Below are 20,918 nucleotides of genomic sequence, written 5' to 3'. Positions count from 1 at the left end.
AAGTGATCAAACTTAAATGACCTGCAACAAATATAAGGACAAATATCACTTTATAATAATTTTAAAATAAACTGTACAGTAGGTATTCTTATTTGTTTTTAGTAGCAAAAACTATTTTTATTTCCCAAATAAAACCTTACTCAGGAGCTTATATATAATGCTGGCAAAAGAAAGTGAAGTTGATCGGGGGAGGTGGGCTCTACATTCAGCCTCTCACTCTCCGACCTAAGAGAAAATTTATCATGTTAGAGGAGCCCAGACAATCAGAAGAAATGTGAAGAATTCAGCAACAAGCAAACCAGGCAAGAGGTTCGTCATAGTTACACACAGGTGCTTACGTCTGCTGTGCCTGACTTTTACCACTTCTCCATGAATGGGAGAACTATATCCAATACCTCAAACATGTCTGAAACACCTAACTTACAAATTCCCCCACCCCTCACTCATATCACTTCATCATAACAGCATAGTCATTAACAGGTCCAACTGTCCCCTCTTCAAGCTAGAGCTACCTATTTGAAAAGCTTGAAAAGATATAAGTGTTCTGCCATAAGCTAGTCACATAAATGATGACTACCTTCATTTTCAAGGATTTGAGAAAGTCTAGAGGACTAGGCTCAAGATTTAAAATAGAAATCTGAAAAGATCCAGTACTGCTACAGCCCACCACCCACTGACCCCCTTGTGCGGGTGGCAGCCCACTCCTCAGATACAGTCCTTGCCTCAGCCTCTGGGCCTGGGTGGTCCTGTCTTGGCATCTTTGGTTGACCGCTCTCTTACCTTGGACTTTGCATGCCAAGTGAAGTGCAGGAAATTTGTCTCGCTGGGTACTAACAGGTTAAAGGATAGGGCGTAGTGACTAATAAGATCATTTCTCACATAATAAAGTTCTGCATCGAGACCTAGAAAAAAATAGGGAAAAAAATTAAATGCCCATAATACCCTCAAAAGCATCAACCACCAGTATTTCAAATACTGATTATTATAAAAATAACATTGATGTACAAATGCACGTCACAAACATATCCCACATGTGCTGCCTTACAAAGTAGGAAGAACACGGGATTTCATCATCGCCAACAAGGATTAAGAAACTGAGACTCAGGACAATTAAGTGGTTCTCCAGCTAAGCAAGGGGGTGCTGGAGCCACAACTCTGGGAGCCATGCTGTCTTCCGAGAACCACCAATGTGATACACTTCCTTTTGAAAATAGACCATCTCAGAGAAATGCCTACAAACAAAAGCCCCCTAACCCCACAAAACTGATGAGGATTTAGGAAGAGAGATAGGCAACTGGGTGAAAATATTAGTGTGAACCAAGGCCTCAAGACCCCAGCCAGAGATGACCTCGGCTTCTGTCAGTATGACGTGCTGACTGCTTGGACGGCATGTTACCAAGGTACACTCACACCACTGCCACACAGACACACATCCTCTTCCCAATCTGAACTACAAGGTGGAGAACACCATACTTCTCGTATTCTTGGGACAGTCCTCTGCACAAAGCAGATGCTCAGTAAACACTTGTTAGACAAGTTAGCACTGCAGATAAAAAGAGAAATAATCGAGATACCTGAGAAATGTTGGAGATTTCAAATCTCACTCATTGCCATACCACTTTCTTGCCCAAGGTCACATCCAATCTCCAACACACATCACATTTCTCAATTTTGTGATACCCCTTCTTAAAATAAAAATTTTAAAGGCAAAATTTAATCACCATCTTGAGTAGAAAACCAGTAATTATTGTGAAAAATACAAGGTAACAAAAAAAAAATCAATTAAAAGGAAAACAAAACATTACTAAATGCTAGCTAAATACTGTGGCCTACACCAAGGAAGTGAGCCTGAGCCCAACTCATTGTTTACAAAAAGGGAGGAAGGGGATAATAGCAAGTGTTTGAGAGAGGTAAAGAATCAGAGGTTTTCTCTATGATAACCCAAAAGAACTGAAAGAATGAAAGCAGGGAGTAAGTTCTCTCAATTGATGTACTGTTACTTAAAGTTGTGACTATGTCCCTCTAGTAATGCATGACACATATTCCACACATGGGAGGGAAAAAGGTACAGGGGAGGCCAACTGAAATGTAAATTTCATACTTACTGAGCCTTATACCATGAGTCTAAAACACCTTGTGGTATGCAAAGAGGTCAAGGTGAGGCTCTCACACCTCCTAAGATACAGATATAGAAATGAATAACTCTTGCTATAGGCATTTCTCCTGTAAAATTAGTTTCCTCATTTCTGAACTGAATCTAATACAATCATTAATTCAGAAATGAGATTTGAGGCTTACATAGGGGAAAGTTGCTGCACTGGTTGAGCAGCACTGCTTTACTGATCCTATAGAGGAAACCAAAGGCAATGAGAGAAAGTTAGAGGTCTTCTGCAAAAGGCTCTCCCTGCCAGCAGAACAGGAAGTGCTAGCAAACAACTGGGGAAGGAGGACTGGTGGGGCTAGAGAAAGGAGGGTAGGGGAAAGAAAGTAAGGTGGGAGAGAGGTAGGAGGGAAATGCGACAAGAAAGCTGGGTACAAAGAAGGCCATCAGCAAACACAATAATTGTAAATAGCCTAAATTTTCCTTGTTTTTAAAAATGTTTTTTTACTCTAGTCTAGATTGATGCTGTACATCAATATCCTAATATATATGAGATATACAATACCTAGAACAAAATTTTAAAATATACGCCAGGTTAAAAGGGGGAGAAAAACAAAGAAGTAAATATGGCAGTACTGACATGAGACAATTTAGAACTCAAGGTAGAAAGACTTTATATTTATAAATTAATTAATATGAATTTATTAGTAAGAAAAAGTTCATATTCATAAAAACATAAGATACAGTAGTACAACTAACAAGCAAGCTTCAAATATAGAAAGCCAAAAAAAAAATCATAAAGAAAGAAATCCACAATCATAGTTGGAAACTAACATCCTTCAGAAAACAAAAGATCAAAACAGATAAAAATTTAGTGTGGACATATAATTTGAACAATGTAATTATGGGACATGAAACAAGGGAGGTTAATCATGAATTAGACCCATACACATTTTAAAAAATGGATTCTAACTTGAAATAATGCAGGCTACCTTCTCTGATCAAATACCACAATAAAGAAATTAACCATAAGGATAAAGTCAAAAGATGATTACTTGAAAAGATTAGTAGGGACTTCCCTGGTGGTCCAGTGGTCAAGAGTACGACACGGACTTCCAATGCAGGAGACTCGGGTTTGATCCCTGGCTGGAGAACTAAGATCCCACACACTGCAGGGCAACTAAGCCCGCACGCCACAACTACAGAGCCCGCATTCCCCAACTGCAGAGCCCACGTGCTCTGGAGCCCATGCGCCACAACTAGAGAGAAGCCCGTGCACTGCAACGAAGAGCCTGCGCACTGCAACAAAGGATCCCACGTACTGCAACAAAGGATCCCGCATGCCACGACTGAGACCTGACAGCCATAAATAAATAAATAAATAAATAAATAAATAAATAAATAAATAAATAAATAAGAAAAAAAGGGGGACACAGATTAACAATATTTAGGAAGAGGCAACATTACTACAAATCCTATAGATGTTAAAAAAAAGAATATTATGAACAACCTAATGATAATTCAGTAATTTAGATAAGATTAAAAAAAATCCTTGAATTTACCAAAACTGACAAGAAGGAATTAAAAATCCAAATAATTAAAAACCTTCCCTCAAAGCTCCAGGTCCAGATGAATTCTACCAAAACATTTAAGGAAGATATAATACCAATCTTGCACAAACTCTTTCAGCAAATAGTCAAAGAAGGAACTTCCTAACTCATTTTATGTTACACTGATATTAAAACCTGACTAAAACACTGCAAGAAAATTAGACCAACTTCCGTCGTGAACATAGACATTCTCTATCAAACATTAGCAAACTGAGTCCAGCAATATAGAAAAAGGTTAATACATCATGACCAAGTGTTTATAAAAGGTAAACCTTTAAAAATCAATATAATTAAACACATTAATGAATAAAAGGCAAAAACCCAGATCATCTCAATAGATGCAGAAAATGCGTTTGGTAAAATTCAAAGCCTAATAATGATTTTTAAAAACTGGGCAAACTAGGAAGAGAAATAAACCTTCTCAGTCTGGTAAAGAGTATCTACGAAAACACTATAGCTAACATCATACTCAATGGTGAATTTAAATTCTTATTTCTAAGATCAGAAACAAGGCAAGGATGTCCACTTCCAACACTCCTATTCAACCTTGCGCTGGAGGTCATAGCCAATTTATAAGACAAAAAGTATAAAAGTTAGAGAGGATGAACTATAGCTCATTATTCACAGATGATAGGATTACATGTGCAAAGAAAGCACTATGAAATCTATTATTAATAAAATACTACTAAAACCAATTCATGAATTTAGCAAAGCCTCAGAATACAAGGCCAATATTCAAAAAATTACTTGTATCTCTATATACTAGCAACAATTGGAAAATAAAATTTTAAAATCAATATCATAGCAAAAGAAAACAGTATCTAGAAATAACTCTAACTAAAGATAAGACCTCTTTACTTGGAAACTACAGAACATAACTAAGAAAAATTAGAGATGACCTAAGTAAGTGGAGAGATACCACTCTCTCAGATAAGCCTCAACACTGTTAAGATGTCAAGTTTCTTAAATTGATCTATAGCTTTAAAGTAATCCTAATCAAAATCCTAACAGATTTTCTGAAGAAACAAACTCTAAAATGAAATTTAAATGCCGAAATAATCTTGAAGAAAAGAAAAGAAAAAGACAATGTTGGAAGATTCACACTACCTCATAGGTAATGTAAGGATTCCAGTTATCATCCTATTTCACAACAGGATGAAGAACTAGAGTAATCAAGACAGTGTGGTATTGGTATAAGGATAGATATATCAATGGAACAAAACAGAATCCAAAAATAAACCCACAAGGGTCAATGGAATTTCAACAAAAGGCACAATGGCAATTCAATTAAAGTGATGCTAAACCAAATGGATAAAGGTATGGGGGAAAAAAATCTTGAGCCCTATCTTACATATCACACAAAGCCTGATCTGAAATTGATTACAGACCTAAATGTAAAGGGTAAAACTATAAAGCTTCTAGAAGAAAATGATTATCTTCACAACCTGGGTTAAGCAAAGATTTCTTGGACTGGCCACATAAACCACGAACCCAAAGAGAAAAAATTGATGAATTGGTCATCATTAAAATTAAAAACTTCTGCTCCTTAAAAGGTATTAGAAAATGAAATTCAAGTCACAAACTGGGAGAAAATATTCACAACTCATATACCTAAAGGGACTTGTTTCTAGAATAAAGATCTCTTATGAACCAAAAATAAAAAGACAACCCAATTAAATAAAATAGGCAAAAGATGTGAACATACATTTTGTAAGAAAAGATATGTAAATAGACAATGAGCATATGAAAAGGTGCTAAACATTATTAGTTATCAGCGAAATACAAATTAAAACCACAATGAGATACCATTTCCACTCACAAGAATGACTAAATGTTGGAAAGGGTGTGGAGCAACTGCAACTCTCATACATTGCTGGGAAGGTAAAAATGTTCAACTACTTTGGAAAACAGGCAGTTTCTTATAAAGTTAAGCATATGCCTACTCAGACCCAGTAATTCCACTCCTAGGTAATTATCCAAAAGAAATGAAAACATATGATTCCACAAAAAAACTCGTATGTGAACATTGACAGAACTTTTATTCAGAATAGCCAAAACTGGAAACAACACAAATGTCCATCAGCATATGAATGAATAACCAATTGTGCATATTCATACAATAGAATACTACTCAGCAATGAAAATAAACTGTTGAGACTGTAACAAAAGGGATGAATCTCACAGACAATATGAGTTAAAGAAGCTGTACTCAGAGTACATCCTATATAATTCCATTTATATAACGTTCTAGAGCAGGCAAAACTAATCTCTGGTGACAGAAATCAGATCAGTGTGGTTGCTTGGGAGGGGGTTGGGAGGGAGATTGGTGAACTGATTACAAAGGGAACCTCCTGGGGTGATGGAAATGTTCTGCATCTAACGGGGCGGCGGGGGTGGGGGGGTGGTTTACACAGGTGTATGCATTTTTCAAAACTCGACCAACTGTATCTGCACGTTTCATTGTATGCAAAGTTTACCTAAATTTTTTTAAAGAGGGGGGAAAAAAAGAGTCAACAAGTTTTTACCTCTCTTTTCCAATCTCAAAAAGCTTGCATACCATAGAATGTTACTATCACCAACATAAAAAGTTTCAGAAAAAAAAGAATTAATCTTAAGTGATCAACAACTTCCAAATTTAAATTTCAAACATCATTCACAGGGAAATGAAGAATTCTGTGCCTAATAAATAACAGTTATAATGTTATTACTGGTAATAACAATGATGTGTAAATATTTAAATTTTCCAGACACAGTTCAAAGTGTCAAGAACATCTAGGAGTTCTGTAAATTCAACTCCACATAAAGCTCCTTCCCAGTATCTTAGCTACCTCATTCATTGAGGATTCTGGAACCAGTTTATGAAATTTCTGTATACCCTTATCCTGTGACTTATTATGGCAGACTCCCAATATACTTGAGACCAACCCACTCTCAACCCAACCTTCAATGATCCTTTAAATTCCTCAACTCCAACAACCTTCATCCATACCAAAGCAACCCATTTCTATGGCCAGTGACAATATATAAATTGCTCTACCTCCACAATCTTAAACTGTAATTTTCTCAATAGTTAGTAGCTCCTCAGCTCCTTCCCTTTATTGTTACAACAGCTGTTCTGTGGGCTCATAATATCGCCAGTGTCCATAATCCTCTTGTTTCTCCCATTTGATTATAGCAATTATTTCCTTATTTTCTTCTTACTGGCCTGAACGCCAATTACTGCAATTACTTTCTTACCAGTACCCTCAACTTTCTCCCACAGCCTATATCAAGACATGCATACCCTACCCTGAAAACAGCCAATGTTGAACTTGACTTGACACCCCTACTCCTTGTCTTCTCTGGTGCTATAACTGAATGCTGCATAATCCTGAATGAAGTCATTCCCACAAATGAGTCACTACAAAACCATGACTTCTATGCTCAACAAATATACATAAGCTGTTGACAGTTTGGAGCCCTGTGATCCATATCTTAATGGCCACCAAAATAAACTGAAAATTTAAAATTCACTACCCTAGATTGAGGTATTGAAACTGTAATACAACCATTAAACAGAGTTGCTGTTTCCTGACTAGATTTTGAAAGCATTTGTTTTGAAATAGCCATTCTTTTTTAAGTCAGGTAGTTATTCCTAGTTTGTAAGGGTCTGAATTTCTTCAAAGAAGCCATTAAAATTAGGTTCAAATTTTAACCTATCAAATTAGCAAATACAGTCTGTTCTGTCATGAGACAGGTTCCTGAACACCAATTAGTTTATAAGTGGTTAGTAAATAAAATAACAATACCAGTACAACACAGAAATTGTGTCAGTTTACATTTGAATTTTCCCAGGCAAGGGGAACTGGAATAGCAGGTAAAGAATTGTAACTTTCAGTGGAAAAGGAAAAGACCCTCACTCAACTCAGCTACCGCCAGGCAGGAGCCCTCTCAGCCCTATTTTAAGAAAACTAAAAATAAGCACCTGCACGCAGGGCTCTCTCCTCCGAGGAGCACCACCAGTCTCTGCATGGTTCCTGGACCTAGGAAGCTGCACTTTCTCTTGTGTCCAACTCTATGGCAGCCCCAATGGCTTAGAAAGCTGCTCTCAACTGCACTATCTCAAGAACATGCAAGCCAGTGATTTCCACCCTATTATGTTTTAACATTTTTAACTCTCCTCTGAAGCAGCCTCAGCCACCCTAAGTGGTTTGACCAGGCTGTCCAAGTTATCTCATAAGGTACCAATTATGCTTTTGTTAGTAATTGGTTTGAAAACTGCAGGTCTTGAATGCTTTGCCCTTAACCTTATTCCTTATTCTTCCCATAAATCCTGTTATTTTCAGTGACTTGGAAACCTTAAAGGTTTTTTTTTTAATGTATTTGTTGTAACAGAAATGCTTATGTTCTTTAAATACAATACTGAATGTTAGGCAGGGTGAGGCAAGCAAGCAATCTGTGAACATATATCAATGTTTTATAAATATTTATACTCTGACCCACTAAGTCCAATTCGAAAAATTCATCCTAAGGAAACCAAATATAGATCCAAATGTTTATGTATAAAAATATTAATCAAAATAAAATTTAGAATTGAAGAAAAGTAGCAATATAAACTACCAGCAATAGAGCAGTGATCAATAAACTATAATATATCCATAACAGAGAACAATAGTTTTCAACAATTTCTCTTTCTCTGGAGGAGAGAGGTGGTACTCTAAGCCATTATACCACTTCAGTCAAATCTCTCCTGTTCATCCATGTGACATATTGAGCTTCTCCTTTGACGACAGGTTTTAATGACTAAATTCTTTTTAATGACTAAATTCTTTTAATGACTAATTCTTTTTCTTAAATTTCCTATGAAAGTTAAGTTAAACTGGGAAAAATAAAAATTAGTTTTCAAAAACATGTTTAAAGAAATATGCATACAACTACAGCAATTCACTAAACAAAAACCCAATTACTGCCTAGAATAATCTGTGAAGGCTAATAAAAGCTAGAAAGACTGAGAAAGACTATGAAGCCATGAACAGGACTCTTACAAATAAATTTTAATGAACTGAGTTTTGCTTAGAATGTAACATTAAATAAGAACAGACAAGATACAAACTATATACAGCAAAATTTTAATAATGTCTGGCATCTAGAATAGTTTCCTTGCATAAAATAGGTGTTCAGTAAATGTCTGGTGAATTAAAGTTAAATGTACATGTATATGCACCTTCAGTGTTCACAGCAGCACTATTAACAACAGCCAAGACATGGAAGCAACCTAAATGTTCATCAACAGATGAATGGATAAAGAAGATGTGGTATATATATACAATGGAATATTACCCAGCCATAAAAAAGAATGAACTAATGCCATTTGCAGCAACATGGATGGACCCAGAGATTATCATATTAAGTGAAGTAAGCCAAAGACAAATATCATATGATATCACTTATATGTGATACAAATGAACTTATTTACAAAACAGAAATAGACTCACAGACATAGAAAACAAACTTATGGTTACCAAAGGGGATGGGGGATGGAGATAAATTAAGAATTGGGGATTAACGTATACACACTACTATATATAAGATAAATAAACAACAAGGACCTATTGTATAGCACAGCAAACTACATTCACTATCTTGTAATAACCTATAATAGAAAAAGAATCTTAAAAAGAATATATATACATTCAGAATATATATTCAGTTATATATATAACTGAATCACTTTGCTATACACCTGAAACTAACACAACATTGTAAATTAACTATACTTCAATTTATTAAAAAGGTAAAAAAAAGAGGACCTGCATTTACAAAAAACCTATACATGTATACGCACAATGTGTGTGTGTTCCATTTCTCAAAAAAGAAAGGAAATACCAAAAAATATGAACAGTGATTGATTATAAATGGTGGATTATGGGTTATGCTTTTATTCTTTTTCTTAAATTTCCTATGAAAGTTAAGTTAAACTTGGAAAAATAAAAATTAGTTTTCAAAAACATGTTTAAAGAAATATGCATACAACTACAGCAATTCACTAAACAAAAACCCAATTACTGCCTAGAATAATCTGTGAAGGCCAATAAAAGCTAGAGAGAAAGCCCTCAAAAAACAAAACTCAATTTAAAAAAATCACATTGGTAAAGATAATCTTTGATATATCAAGATTAACACTAGTAATAATTTACTAATGACTAAAACACCGTCCTTCAACTTTCCCTTAAAATACCCAACCAAAAGGTAAAATTTGGCAAAGCACTATGAACTGAAACACTCATAGTGAAAAGTTCAAAGCTCAGAAAGAACTTCACCATGCAACAGTGACAATGGGGCTGAAATGAGAAGTAAATCCCTGGACTACCCATGCTCACTGTCTGAATAAGGATAACATGGGAAATCCTGAAGATGACAGGGAAGGCCATAAAGCTATAGGTTTCAGGGAAATCAGAAGCGGGCCAAGAATTACCTTCCCAGACAAATTCTCATCTACGTGAAGAAAACAGATTCTCAAAAAATACACCGATTATGTATCCTTCCCCAAAAAAGTTACTCCAAAACATACTGAGAGGTTAATACCACTTATATTTCTAATGTGAGGTAATCATTTTATACTGAGGTTTACATAATACCTAATAATTCAAGTATAATCATCATGAATATAACCCTAAATCAAAATGTAAGGAGTCCAAAAAATTCCCCAAATATTAGAAATGCAAAGAGAACCCAATGTAAGTACAATCTTCCCAAAATAATAGAAATATGAAGAGAACCCAATGTAAGTATAATCATGGTACAAAACTATCAGTCTATGGCTGATCTTGGCATGTTGATATGTGTATCTCCATCCATAATTAATATGGCTGAGTGGACACGCAGACACACCAAGACCGTACTCTAAAGGAAATTCAATTCTTTCAAAGCATCAATAAGAGATTTAGAAAAAGTGATCAGCTATAAAGAAAAGCAGTCAGTTTCGTAAAGCAGAAAATGTATAGGCCACAATCTGACCACAGGTAAGAAGACAGAGAGTGAGGGAAAACATAACATTATAGATTATGAAGTACCATCTATCTCAAAGAGTTACCTATGTTCTAAGATTTCAACTACATAAAGAAAAATGAGAACATGGAAAAAATACTGGAAAGATATTTACTAAAGACTGCCAATACATGGTTAAATAACATATACTTTTCTTCTTCTTTATGGTCCTGTACACTTTCCAAATGGCGTATCAGTATGTTTTTACTCTGATAATCAGGAAATAAAATTAATAAAATAAAAAGAATTTTAAACAAATGGATTTTTAGAAAAAGATGAAATCTGTAGAGACTATCATACATTTATTTCTGAATGTAATCTTTTTTCTTTCCTTCCCCATCACGCTCAAAACAATTTTTAAGTAAAAGTGAAAGACAATGAAGACAGAATCTAGATAATCTACTTCTTTCTAATTGCTTCTAATTATTAGTGTTTCAAATAACAATTAAATGCAATCTCAAAGCAGGGGTAGTAGACAGCAAGGCTCATCGTTGTCTGGGAGTGGTGTGGTAGGCTCTGCAGAGGAGAAGTGGGCAGTGAGGAATGGTTAGAGAGGCAATGAGGGTAACAGTTTATTCAGTGATGATTTATTAAGCCAGTTGGGCACAAGACAGGAAAAGGCTAACTCTTTAAGAGAACAGGAAACAGAGCCTGGTTCTAGTAGAGGGGAGTGACTGAGAAAGTAGGTTGGGGTGTCCTGATCAGAACAAGGAAGTTCCAACGGCTGAGAAAAGGACCAAGTCCAAAGTGGCCATTTCAATGAGTGCCTTATTTAGAAAAGAGACCTGAGAACCGGGACACCAACATGGTCAAAGGAGTAACAGCTGAGGAAAAAAAAAAAAAAATCACAGTAGATTTTCATATCCTTTGGGATAAAGGGAGGGAAATAATGAAAGCAAGTCAGGGTACAGTCACTGAGGATCATCTTGCAACTGAGTGGCTGCAACAACCCTAATGGGTCAAAGGTCATACAAGTATCAATAAATCTCAATGATATCAAAAGAGACGAGGATGCTGAGTCACTGACCTGGGGCAAAACAATCAAAAATCAAAGTTAGAAAGAAAGGATATAATGCATGATAAAAGCTGGTCCCTTAATAAACAATCCAAAAAGGAAATTAAGAAAACAACTCCATTTATAATAGCACCCAAAAGAATAAAATACCTAACAATAAATTTTAAAAAGGAGATAAAAGGTTTATCCACTGAAAACTACAAAACATTGCTGAAATTAAGGAGGACCTAAATAAACGGAAAGACATCCCATCTTCATGGATTGGAAGACTCACTATTACTACTGTTAAGGTCGAAATACTACCCAAAGGGATATATCAGTGCAATCCCTATCAAAATTCTAACCGCTTTTTTTGCAGAAATGGAAAGGCAGATTCTCAAATTAATATGGAATTGCAAGTGGCCTCCAATAGCCCAAACAGTCTTGAAAAAGAACATAGTTGAGTCACACTTTCCAATTTCAAAACTTACCACAAAGCCACAGAAAACAAAACAGTGTGGTACTGGCATAATGACAGACAGCTAAATTGATGAAATAGAACTGAAAGTGCAGAAATAAGCCTATATATTCCTAGCCAATTGATTTTTTAAAAAAAATATTTATTTATTTATTTATTTGGCTGTGCTGGGTTTTAGTTGTGGCACACAGGATCTTCGTTACCACGTGCAGGATCTGTAGTTGCGGCATCTTTTGTTGAGCTGTGTGGGATCTTTTATTTTTATTTTTTTAGTTGTGGCATCCGGACTCTAAGTTGCAGCATGCAGGATCTAGTTCCCTGACCAGGAATTGAACCCCTGCATTGGGAGTGTGGAGTCTTAACCACTGGACCACCAGGCAAGTCCCTAGCCAACTGATTTCTGACAAGAGCACCAAGACCACTTACTGGGGAAAGAACAGCCTCTTCAACAAATGGTGCTGGGACAACTGGATATCCACATGCAAAAAGAATGAAAATTAGACCCCTACCTCACACCATATACAAAAACTAATTCAAAATATATCAACAACCTAAATATAAGACCTAAAACTATAAAACTCTTAGAAGAAAACATAGGGATAAATTTTCATGACCTTGGATTTAGCAATGTATCCTTAGATATGTCACTAAAAGCAAGAGCAACAGAAGAAAACTAGATAAACTGGACTTCATAAAATTAGAACACTCCCTAACACCATACACAAAAATAAACTCAAAATGGATTAAAGACCTAAATGTAAGGCCAGACACTATAAAACTCCTAAAGGAAAGCATAGGAAGAACACTGACATAAATCACAGCAAGCTCCTTTTTGACCCACCTCCTAGAGAAATGGAAACAAAACCAAAAATAAACAAATGACCTAATGAAACTTAAGAGCTTTTATACAGCAAAGGAAAACATAAACAAGACGAAAAGACAACCTTCAGAATGGGAGAAAATATTTGCAAACAAAGCAACTGACAAGGGATTAATCTCCAAAATTTACAAGCAGCTCATGCAGCTCAATATCAAAAAAACAAACAACCCAATCCAAAAATGGGCAGAAGACCTAAATAGACATTTCTCCAAAGAAGATATACAGATTGCCAATAAGCACATGAAAGGATGCTCAACATCACTAATCATTAGAGAAATGCAAATCAAACCTACAATGAGGTATCACCTCACACCAGTCAGAATGGCCATCAGCAAAAAAATCTACAAACAATAAATGCTGAAGAGGGTGTGAAGAAAAGGGTACCCTCTTGCACTGTTGATGGGAATGTAAATTGATACAGCCACTATGGAGAACATATAGAGGTTCCTTAAAAAACTAAAAATAGGGCTTCCCTGGTGGCGCAGTGGTTGAGAATCCGCCTGCCGATGCGGGGGACGTGGGTTCGTGCCCCGGTTCCGGGAAGATCCCACATGCCGCGGAGCGGCTGGGCCCGTGAGCCGTGGCCGCTGAGCCTGCGCGTCTGGAGCCTGCGCGTCTGGAGCCTGTGCTCCGCGACGGGAGAGGCCACAACAGTGAGAGGCCCGCGTACCGCAAAAAAAAAAAAAAAAAAACAAAAACTAAAAATAGAACTACCATATGGCCCATTGGCTGGTTCTTAGGTTCTTAGAACCTAAGATGAAAAACACTTCAGTTCTTCACCTATAATAATCAGACTTAAATTTCTCACTGCCAATTCCAGCAAAGTAGGAATGTTACTCTATTGTTAGAAAATATGACATTTGTTCATAAGTTATTTTTAAACAACCCAAATTGCAAGCTGAAAATCCAAAGTTATTTCTGCAAAACTCTCAACATCCATCAAGGAATATTCATTTTCCCCTAAACAATATTTAAAAATGCTCAAGCTTAATTCAAGCCCTGTGTTCTACATGTCCTGGCCTGGGTAGCTCAAGTTCAAATAACACAATAATTTAAAAATTATTTTAAACGATTTAAAAAGTTAACTATTGGTTTCCTAAGGCCACAACAATGGTCGATTAGTGTCAATGACCAAACCACCTCCCTTTAAAAAAGAGCCACCTTACAGCACATAACAAAATACATTCCAGGAGCTGTTCACATGTCTGTCTTCCCCACTACCTTGCACACCTCACAAGCAAGGCTGGGGTCTTAGGTTATTTGTAGGTACTCAAATGTTAGATGCATGAATGGCTGGCTGTAGATAAAAACTATATCAAAGATAGATTTTAAGGGAAATGATGTTTTAAAGAAAACATCAGGAATCAGTTAAGGTAGAAAAACAAAAGTGATGTTGTAGAAACAGAACTAAAGGAGAGTTTTTGCTAATGAGCAGCTGAGTGACCTTTGGCAATCAATTATTTAACCACCTTCTCCAGTCATCAATTTTCTCAACTATAAAACAAGGGAGTTAAACCAGATAAAGTCAAAGTCCCTCCTCAGCCCCAAAATTCTATTATTCTATGATATCATCCATGGTTTCCAAATGTCAGCCAAAACTCTATTATTCTATGATATCATCAATGGTTTCCAAATGCTAGTCAAAGCTTAAGTTAAAAATTTATTTAGTCAAAATAATCTTCTAGGTTCTGAGGACAGCGTGGTATACAAGCCAGAGGAAAAAAGCCAAAATCACTTACTATGTATGAAACCACTAAATACTCTGTATTTTAATCAATGCTGAAATTAAATAAATACAAAACTCTTACTTCAAATTTTCCTGGTTTATAGAAACTAACAAACTGAAATAAATATAATAAAGTAACAATTTGTCCATCAAAATCTCATAAACCTAGCTATAGTCAAATTATACCTAGAAAACTAGCTGAGACCTAATATTTAACTACATCATAAGAAGGGAATTTACAAATGTTAGACTATAGGAAAGGGGCATCCTATCTTCATAATTAAAAATGAAAAAGCACATAAATCTTCAATCTCCATAGCTGTTTAAACGATATTCTTGTAGATTAAATGAGATGTTTCATGTGATCTCCACCCATTCAGATTTTCCTCCTACATTTCTCCTGCAACCATAAGTGTCTGTATAGAAGTGGGTTGAGAGTACACATGTACACACAGAGAGTATAAAAAGAATTAAAGTGAGCTTTTAAGAGAAATGGAAAGACATCAACAGTGGAAGACAAAGTAAACATTCCCCTTCCCTCCACCCCCTTCCTACAGGCTGCCTCCTCATCCCATGCCTAAAACTGGCCTCTTCAAAGGAAAGGCAAGAGGTCCATCCTTTGGTCCCTAAGAAGTGGCTAGGGGGTCAGCGTCAAGGAAAGGAACCTCCTGATCCTCTCAAGGAAAAGCCAGCATCTGCAATCACTGAGCACCTTTCCTCACTTTGCCACTTTAGGAAGAGTACATGATGTGTGATCAAAATCAACAGCTCACTTAAAACAATCCACTGGAATGGCTATTAGCTGCCACTGCTTTAACAGATCAGGCTACAGGATACAACTATTCCAGTACCAAGCATCTCCCCTCCCGTATCTTCCATTTCAGTACATAACTTTGACTGTAATTCAGTGATCCCTGAAAATGGAAACCCAAAGCTCTCCATCACAAATGCTGTGCTCAGGTATGCCTCTCTAGTACCTGTGATGATATGACCTTTGAGAGAAGTTGTGTGGAATCAAAGGGAGAGTGTGGTCACTTTTTTTTCTCTTCACGAGTAGTGTCACTTTTGATTTCAAACGGATGACTCAAATAATACCGTCACCTTCCCCATCTGAAAATACTACAGCAGATGGATAAGAAATTTTAAAGAGGACTGACACTAAAACACAGGATCAGGGAACAAGAGTTCACATCCAATTAATATAGCTGTCATCTTTTAAAAAGTCCATAAAAGAATTTCCCCAAAGATGTGATTTGTACCACAACTGCAGAGATGTTAAAGGTGCTCCCCAATTCCTATGTAAGAATAGTAAGTAACAGGGCTTCCCTCGTGGCGCAGTGGTTAAGAATCCTCCTGCCAATGCAGGGGACATGGGTTCGAGCCCTGGTCTGAGAAGATCCCACATGCCGCGGAGCAACTAAGCCCGTGCACCACAACTACTGAGCCTGCGCTCTAGAGCCCATGAACCACAACTACTGAGCCCATGTGCCACAACTACTGAAGCCCGCGTGCCTAGAGCCCGTGCTCCGCAACAAGAGAAGCCACAATGAGAAGCCCGCACACTGCAACGGAGAGTAGCCCCTGGCCGCCGCAACTAGAGAAAGCCCACACGCAGCAACAAAGACCCAGCGCAGCCAAAAATAAATAAATAAAATAAATAAATTTATTTTTTTAAAAAAAAGAATAGTAAGTAACAAAAACATAACCCATAATCTCCAGCACTATAACACAAAATATGAAGCATACCCTGCCATAGCTTGAGAATGTTCTAGTATCTGGTAAAATGATACTCTGGAAAATAATTTATCATTGGTTCCTGCACTATTTAAAGAAGAAAATGATCTCACCAAGCTCATGCACGCATTGCAAGTACAGCTCTAGAGTAGAGATGGAGTAATTTACTCACAGTTTGACATAATCACCATTCAATTTCTTTCATAGCCAACTCCTAATAGGAGAACACACTCTCAGTCAGCCGTGGAGGCCGTTAGTAACTTAGAGTTGGCTATTATGGCCAGGGGCTCAAAGCACAATGGAGAACTCACAAACATCGTTCCTCCCGGCCAGCAACTCCAAGTGCTAACTTGGAGTCCAGTTCCAAAGCTACCTGAATTCTTTTCTAAGGCAAGTCACTTAGCTCTCTGCTAGAAGTTAGTGCCATGAGGCCAGGGATCTATATCTGCTTTATTCACCAAAACATGTCAAGCCCCTAAAATAAGGCCTAGTGTACATTCAATAAGTAATTGCTCAGCGAGTGATAAATGCTGCTACCCAAGGCAATCAACCAGGTGATGTCTAAGTGATCTCTCTTTCTAACATTCTATGATTTGAGTTTTTATCCAAAAACATACAAATTCCCCACCAATAACTAAAATAAATAATTTTGAGGATTATGTAGCATTTTCATATACATTACGGCAATATGATAACAAACATCCTGCTATACATCTCATATATGAGGAAACCAACACTCAGAAACATTAATTACTTGCCTACCCACATATAACAGAAGGAGGAGATGGACTTGAAACTCAAATACACAGATTCCAAATCCAATATTTTCCCACACCATGTTATCTACTATAAACCCACATTTGTGTACATGTGCATGCATGCGTCGGTATACAACCTTAGAGCTTTTTCTTGAAATTAGACTAAATTCTCTCCTTTAACAAATAATCTAAGGAGTTAAACAACTTTAGAAAAGATGCAAACAATCAAAAAGATAATCCTTGGCCATTTCCACTTCTGGACAAGATAGAATAACAGGACCAGATTAACCCTCTCGTCTGAAATAATCAACAAACAGACAAAATATATGCAAGTTCAGAAAGACACAGACAGCTAGAGTACGTAGGACAAGGTACCAGAGAAAAGAGAGATACACAGAGAGAGAATTTCCAAGATCTGCAGAGGGTTGCCCCTCCAGCCTTCAGCTGAGTACTGATCATGCATAAGGAAGCTACACAAGGGCAGAGAAAAAATAAAAGGTTAACAGTGCATAGCACTTCATACATTTTGGAATATCACCTATTCCCACCAACCAGTCTAGAAAACCTCATGAGTCACAGGTCAATGGGGAAAGTACAGGGAAGGGTCTTGACTCAGTAGTGGGGAATAACTGGACCTACACGGAGCACTGCTCCTGTCTTATCTAATGAGTCTTAAAAGCAAGACCTGAAAAGATCAAACTGCTTCCAAGTAACTTAACTGAGTCCCAGAACAAAATGTAAGAATAATTATAGGAATACAAAAATATCCAGCACCCAACAGGGTAAAATTCATAATGTCTGCCATCTAGTCAAAAACTACCAGGCATGTAAAAAAGCAAAATAAGTAGACAGATTGATGACAGATCAACTGAAACCAACCCAGAGCTGGCAGATGTTAGAATCAGCAGACATTAAAACAACTATTGTAAATGTACCCCACAGAAAGTTAAGTAGAGACATGGAAGATATAAAAAGACCCAAATCCAATTTCTAGAGATGAAAACTACCATGTACGAGATGAAAAAACACACTAGCTAGGATTAACGGCAGGTTAGCATTTCAGAAGAAAAGATTAGAAATTCTGTTTTCCAGCTTTTAATCATTTTGCCAGAATCTCTCTTGAATACTTTACATCCTTCAACTGCAGTGTGGACCAGCAGTCTGCTGAGAGAACAGCTGTGTGCCAAGCCATGAGGTAGCCTTAATGCAATAGGGAAACTATAGAACATGATGGGTTCAGTGATACAAATGTGTCTGTACATGGTATAGAGCTATGGAAGCCAAGATGGAGGGCACCTTATCCAGAGTAGGGGTTCAGGGGACAGAGACTTGGGAAAATTAGGCAACTTCAAAGAAAATAAGCTATTAAAACTAATTTATTTAAACTTACATTCATAAGTTCAGTCCAATCCCCTTTTGGATAATAACTTAGCGGGCAATGGGAAATGATCAAGAGAATGATGACCCCAGTAAGGCACAAGATAGTGAATCCAAAAAAACAAACAAAAAAAGAAAATATGATTCATTCATTTATTCATTCACTGAACTTTTACTGAATATCTTACTATATGCCAGGTACTGATTTAGGTGTTGGGCATACAGAGTGGAACAATATAAAAGGTCTCTACTCAAACAGAATTAGCCTTCCTACAGAGGGAGATGGAAACAACAAAAGTATCAGGTACTTAAAAGAAAAGAGGGTGGGGGCTTCCCTGGTGGCACAGTGGTTAAGAATCCGCCTGCCAATGCAGGGGACATGGGTTCAAGGCCTGGTCCGGGAAGATCTCACATGCCACAGAGCAACTAAGCCCGTGCGCCACAACTACTGAGCCTGCACTCTAGAGCCCACAAGCCACAACTACTGAGCCAGTGTGCCACAACTACTGAAGTCCGTGTGCCTAGAGCCCGTGCTCTGCAACAAGAGAAGCCACCTCAATGAGAAGCCTGCACACTGCAACAAAGAGTAGCCCCTGCTCGCCACAACTAGAGAACGGCCCCACGCAATAAAGAAGACCAATGTAGCCACAAATTAATTAATTAATTATTTAAAAAAAGAAAACAGGGTGACAGAACAGAGTGGCACTGAGGGTCAACCTTAGGAAGGCACGGCTCTCTGAGGAAGTAACATTAAGCTAAGATCTAGAAGGCTCCAGCCATGTAAAGATCTAGGAAAAGTACATAAGGCAGAGCAACCATCGAATGTAGACCCTAGGGTGAGAAAAGCTTGGCACCAAAGGAACTAAACGGTGAAATGGTGGGGAGCAGGGACAAGGGAAGAAACAGGTGGCAGGCAAGAGTCGCTACATAAACATTCATTTAGAAATCAGGAAGAGCCAAGCCTAGATATTTGGTATTTATGAATTACTGTTAATTTCTTAGGTGTGATAATAGTTATCACACCATTTTAAAGAATTCCTATCTTTTAGAGATACATACCAAAAAATTTTTTACAAAATTTTATGTCTGAGTTTGCTTCAAAATAATCCAAGCAGAAGATGAGGGGGAGTAGGACAAGGGAGCAGACTGGGGAGTGGAGAGGTACAGACCAAACAAAACTGGCCATGAGCTGATAACTGTTGAAGCAGGATGATGGCTACATAGAGGTTCATTATACTATTCTGTCTACTTCTGAATGTTTGAAATTTTACATAATACATTTTTAAAAGCAAACTTATGTAAAATATAAGGAAAGGTATTAATAAATATCAATGCTCCCCTTCACAGGGGACTTATTAGGGATGCAAAATTATTCTATATGATATTATAGTGGATGCATTTGTCAAAACCCATATAACTACAACAGAGTAAACCTTAATGTATGCAATTTTTTTTTAATTCAGGGGGCAGGGGGAGTTGGATGAAGGTAATCAAAAAGTACAAGCTTCCAGTTATAAGATAAATAAGTACTAGGGATATAATGTACATGATATAGATAATTAACACTGTTGTATGTTATATATGAACACTGTTAAGAGAGGAAATCTAAGAGTTCTCATCACAAGGAATGAAATTTTTTTCTCTTTCTTTAATATTTTATCTATATGAGATGATGGTGTTCACTAAACCTACTGTGGTTAATTATTTCATGATGTATGTAAGTCAAATCATTATGCTGGACACCTTAAACTTACACAGTGCTTTATGTCAATTAAATCTCAATAAAACTAGAAGGAAAGAAAATCACGTAGGAGGTCAAAGAATCCTAGGATGAAATACAGAATGTTAATAGATGTCCCCTTCCAGAACCAGCTTTTGAGGGATTCAGATGTACCCATAAGCTTTCATCAGGGGGCCCTGTAAGGTCCTCCAAGTCTAAGAACCCCCATCACAGTGTGCAAAACTTAGTATGTGTGGGATCCACACCCTTGTCTAGGAAAAGGCCCTAAGGCTTTCACAAAATAAGGTTGAGAACCACTGATATTTCTCTTGCCAGCAACTTCCTAGCTGAAAAGTGAGTTGCCATTGTTCTTAAACCTAACGGTAATATCTCACTGCCATCATTTGCCTTCCCTGCAAGGACCTTACTACACAGCCATTACCACAAGTAAATAATTTACCACCAGTGAATTTTACAACTCTGAAAGAAAGCAGTGACAGGTACCCCCAAAAAA

At 37.1% G+C, this 20,918-nt stretch overlaps 1 protein-coding gene across 2 annotated transcripts in view; it reads right to left on the bottom strand.

Moving 5' to 3' along the window:
* The window catches only part of RYK (receptor like tyrosine kinase), a 91,934-nt gene that overhangs the window by 62,697 nt on the left and 8,319 nt on the right, over positions 1-20,918 (bottom strand). For both annotated transcript variants that reach the window (XM_059064160.2, XM_059064161.2), the window contains exon 2: positions 781-902. In XM_059064160.2, coding sequence (XP_058920143.1) covers positions 781-902 — 122 coding nt within the window. The remainder of the gene's footprint in view (positions 1-780; positions 903-20,918) is intronic.

Source organism: Kogia breviceps, chromosome 5, assembly GCF_026419965.1.
Source record: "Kogia breviceps isolate mKogBre1 chromosome 5, mKogBre1 haplotype 1, whole genome shotgun sequence".
NCBI classification, from domain to species: Eukaryota; Metazoa; Chordata; class Mammalia; order Artiodactyla; family Physeteridae; genus Kogia; species Kogia breviceps.
Note: the sequence above shows the minus strand (reverse complement) of the source record. Positions and strands in the feature narration are given on the sequence as shown.